Raw genomic sequence first — 4,812 nt, forward strand, 5'->3', positions numbered from 1 at the left:
TTGTGCGTACAGCCCTAATAGTTGTTAACCAATTTATGTAATTCACTGAATAAGGAATATAAATTTTATCAGTTGTTCAGAAAAGTTAGTCTTAAGGAAAATAGCCTGTAGCTTTGTGTTTGTGTACAATCGCGGCAAAGTTAAAGAAGAAATCGAGTTACATATGCGCCGAGGCCCTGCGGGAGTCATTTTGGTGGATCCGAGGGATTTTTGAGGGGGACGAACACCCATGGGCTGCAGTCCGAGTATGTTTTGTAAAATCTGCAGCAAACAAATAAAGGGACAGCCAAGGAAGTCCAGCTGATATCATTCGCAATATCTCAAACTAAGCAAAAAGCGAATGATTTTTTTGACGAGTCTTAGCCGAAACTACCAAATGAGCTACGGTTTCATTCCGCTGAATTCCCTTGGAGAGCTTTTGTTGTTGCTGCTGCAGGAAGATCTGAGAGGATCATCTTTATGGAAAACAACCAACAAGGAGGGCAGCAAAAAACAACAAAAAAGGACGCAGAAATCATAAAGTGGTTTTGAACAAGTTAAAAAAGCGCATAGGGGAAAAGGGAAAGAAAAAGCTCAGACCCAATCTCATTCATAGTAAGCGGTGCGAAAACAGTGGGTCAAAATTTAGATATCTGGTTACAATTAACAATTTAATCTCTAAAAACGTGGTTGTAGAATTTAAGAAACATTATTTTGTTGGATTTTTAATCTCTAAACATATGAACATTGCTGCCATATGCTATGTTATGGTACCAGAAGGTGATGGTACTTAAAGATCTTGGGGAAATGCCCAAAAGTCCATAGATTTTTAATAAGTTCTTATCCAGCTTTCTTTTACCCAGTTTAATCATAGTTTTGAAATTATTTCATATACCACCGTGCTATCGGTAGCCTCCAGAATCTGAAAGCAGAAAAAAGGGCAAAACGAAGAAATCAAAAACGTATGCAAAAAGCACACTCACACTCGCCTGGTTAACACACACATGTGTGTGGGTAAATTTGATAAAGAATGAGAATAGGCTGCAGAGAAAGAAATTGCAGCAACAATTTCAATGGGGATGGAGCACAACAATAGCGGGGGGACCAGAAAAACAAAAAAAAATAACACAGGACCAACAAAATGTGAAGAGCTAAATTGTAAATCGAAATTCCAAGAAGTGAGCTTTGAGCATCGTTTTTTTTTTGGTTTGGTCCGTCTGTGTATTAAAAAGCCTGTGAAGTGTGCGAAAAAAAGCGTTTGAGATACTTTTGCGCGCGCGCGCACATATTGCAAATCACTGGCAAAAGGTTTAAGGGTGGTGCGGTGGGCAGGAATGGGTTAAAGGCTGGGCGGTCCCGGTTTGCCAATGTATGTGTGGCAGACAAAGCAATGCAATTAGAAGAAGGTGCAAAGAGGAGCCAACAATTGGATGTCTCTAGGTGATCAAGACATGGGTAATTTTTTTAATACACTTTATATTTAAAGAACTTTAAAACAACATTATTGCTATTAAATATGATTATCCTTAAGGAAGAGAAGGAGTATTTTCGAAAATTCAACGGGAAAGTTTAATTCTTTTAGATACATTTAATATTTTGATTGCATTATTTTCATTAAAGCAAGTACATATGTATATCTCAACATAATTCCTCCACAACAATAAAATTTATAAGACTTAATAGTCTAGAAGGCTGTACAATTTAAGATAAAAGTTTTAATCATTAATCATAAAGTAACGAAATGTAAAATAATGAACATTATGTTTTTGCATATAAATATATTTTTATTTTTTGATCGAAATATTTACCACAAAACAAGTATGTCATTAAGTAATATAGCTGTATTTTGAATTTCTCATAAATTATCTGAAAAGTCTGACCCTATCCGCAGACTTCTAATATAATATCAACAATGGAGAATGAGTTTATGATCAATAAATTCTCATGCTTATAATTTTTCCATGAAATAAGGCCCCAATATATAATACCATTTTTTGCATTCCTAGGAAGTGCCCCAAAAATACCTTTTGATTACATATTACCCCTACACTTCCCTCCACCACTAACAAATCTCAGGGGAAAAGGTGTGGACAGGGGAAATCTCTTAGTACATAAGGTGGGAAGAGACGAGAGGAACCGCACACAGATACTGATTAGAACAAATAGCCATGGACACAGGACGAAGAAACAGTTAGACAGGGATAGCGGTCCCCTCTCTCATATGTTCGATCAGCTGATCAGCTGAGGCCCAGGACCGAAGGATATAAACAGCAGGGAGACCGAAATTAGTCCTGCTGCGTGAGTGTGTGTGAAGGGGAAAGGGAAGGGGGAAGGATAAGAAGGAGCGGGCACAACGTGCGCGCGCAAATTCCTTAACACGAGCTCAGAAAAAGATAGAAAGAGAGGGAAGGAGAGAGAATCGAGAGGGTGGGGGCAGGAGGAAGGACGAAGAAGGCGCGGCGCTGAGATTTCTCGGGAGAAAGAGAAGGCGAGAAGTGCAGCGCTGGCGAAGAAGTAGGTGAAGAGCAGGGAATCGCCTTGGTTTTTTTTTTGCGCCAAAACCTTATTTCGTACTAGTGTGTGTTCGTGTGCAGGACTCGTTTCAGTGGGAAAGAGAGGGGGCGAAAGAGGAGTTCGATCTGTATTCTGTTTATCTTTCGCTGCCTTCTCCTTTTGCCGTGATTTCTTGCAGTCTTTGTAGCTCCTTGTTGTCTTTTTGCCTTTTTGTTATATTTATGTATTTTTTTAGTCGCGTTCTGTTCGTTTTTCCTCGTCTACAAACTGATTGTGAGAAATATTGTATCTTCGAGATACATTTCGTTACTTGACTTTACGTTGCGTGTCGCGTTCTTCTTTCATTTTTCACTTCGCCTTTTGTGGTCTTGCCCCACTAATTGATTCTCTGCATAAATTTTATTTAAAGCTTTAATAAATGTCAAAATAAGCAATTCATTTCGATGTTAGAGAACGCACACCCATATAGTATATGGTCCCGGTCCATTGTCCGTAAAATGAAGCTCTCTCCCGGACAATCAATTGCCGGGTTCAGAGTTTAAATGTGGAAGAAAGCTGAGAAAGAGGAAATCAATTGTCCATTAGTGCTGAATGGGCCTGGATCTCCATGGGTGGGTGTTGTGTCATCATGTGATTTGTGGGAAAGCAAGTTACCGTAATCAACAGGAAGGCGGAGGCCGTAATTGCTTGGTTTAAGCTTTGTCGGTCTTATTCGTAAAATCGTTTTAATCGTTTATTAATACCCATTTTACTTTTTCCTATATATGACTTCAATATTGGTGCGACTGCATTTTGAAAACGAAACATTGTTCCACAATTCCAGATAAAATCTGACACGTTAGAGGAAAGATTTGTTTAATACTAAATAAGAGTACCCAAAAATACGTTAGTTTTAGGTACAACATAAAAAAGGTTTCTTTTACTCTAGTTTCCCGATAAGCTGAGTTCAAGTTCTCCTGACATCCCAAGTTCCAATTGTTGCAGTTGTTTGTTTGTTTGTTGGCAGAGCTCTATGTAAATGATTTTTTTATAGCATTGTTGAATGATATGGAAATACTGGCGCTCATATCTGAACTATACAGCAGCCTCAGGAAGTACTAATCAACATTATTCCCCTGTTGTTCCGTCACTCTGCCTACATATTTTTAACGGCCGGGAGGTACAACAAAAGTTTGTATTGTGTGGCAACATGGGGAAGTGGGGAATGCGGCGAGTTCCGTATGTAGATCAACACACAGTCGTAGTTTGCGTTCCTCTAATAAGCGAACAATATTCTTGACATGCTTAGATATGGCACATGTATTTTCCTACCCTTTGGAGGGGTATCATAATTTTTAGTTTTTGTTGAAACATTTCAGGCATAACAGTATTACCATATGAGTTTACATAGTCCTCATCTATACAAAAATCTAAAATAAAATAATTAAATTTTTTACAAATACGAATAATTCTTTTTCCACAGCTCTCCTTGAAACACTCTTTTTTCACACTATTTGTTAGAATTTCTTTAAAGTCTCTTGATCATTTAAATAAATGCTCATATACAAATTAAACACCCATTCTCAAACCTTTTCTTTCTCTCTATTATGCTTATTTTGGCTCAGGGGTATCCAAGTTTCGATTCTCCAAATCACCCAGACTTTTATGATTATTTAAATATTTTTATGAGTTGTGCGCATTTCAATTCGATTTTGATATGCCTGTCGCACATATCGGGGTTTCCAGGCCAGTTCAGGGTGATGCGAAAATAAAGATTAGATTGGAATCCGAATAGGGCTCATCTGCCTGCCACATTGCTGCCATGCGAAAGAAAAGTGATGCGATGAGACCCCATCAAAGAGCACACGCTGAGTGCCACTTGAGTTTCCCAGGCTTCGTTCTATAACTCCAATGTGTCTCTTTTTGGATTGGCAAGGTTTCCCACAGCACCCCCTCCCGACTTCGGATAGTTCGATAGCTTCGAACTGTATTGGCAAACACAATTAGTTTGTGTTTTACTGGCAATTTTCTATATAATTTGAATAGTAGCAGCGGCCGGTCCTTTGTCCTGGTCAAGTGGATGGTCATTTATTCAGGATTCGGCACATGGCCGTTCCTTTCTTGCGACTCCGCACGGTTTTGTTTTCGCCAAAGAGCAATTTGGGTCACAATGTGTGCAACAACACAACTAAAACAAGTGGCACACACAATGAAACAGTTTTGATCTCCTTTCCGTCCGGCAACTGTCCTTCCAAAACTGTCCGACGGGCAGTGCAAAAATACTGTTGTTCTTGTCACATGCAATCGGACCGATTTGGTTCCCACACAGCAGGCAGCTAA

The 4,812-nt window shown here is 39.0% G+C and overlaps 1 protein-coding gene across 1 annotated transcript; it reads left to right on the forward strand.

The window, feature by feature from the left end:
- The first annotated feature begins 376 nt into the window (after positions 1 to 376).
- Positions 377 to 595, forward strand: LOC108047859. The gene is given in 3 exon segments (XM_017128246.2): positions 377 to 481; positions 483 to 551; positions 554 to 595. Coding segments are annotated over 3 exon segments (216 nt in total).
- Positions 596 to 4,812: the final 4,217 nt, after the last annotated feature.

The sequence above is a fragment of the Drosophila rhopaloa genome, unplaced genomic scaffold (assembly GCF_018152115.1).
Source record: "Drosophila rhopaloa isolate 14029-0021.01 unplaced genomic scaffold, ASM1815211v1 contig_178, whole genome shotgun sequence".
Lineage (NCBI taxonomy): Eukaryota > Metazoa > Arthropoda > Insecta > Diptera > Drosophilidae > Drosophila > Drosophila rhopaloa.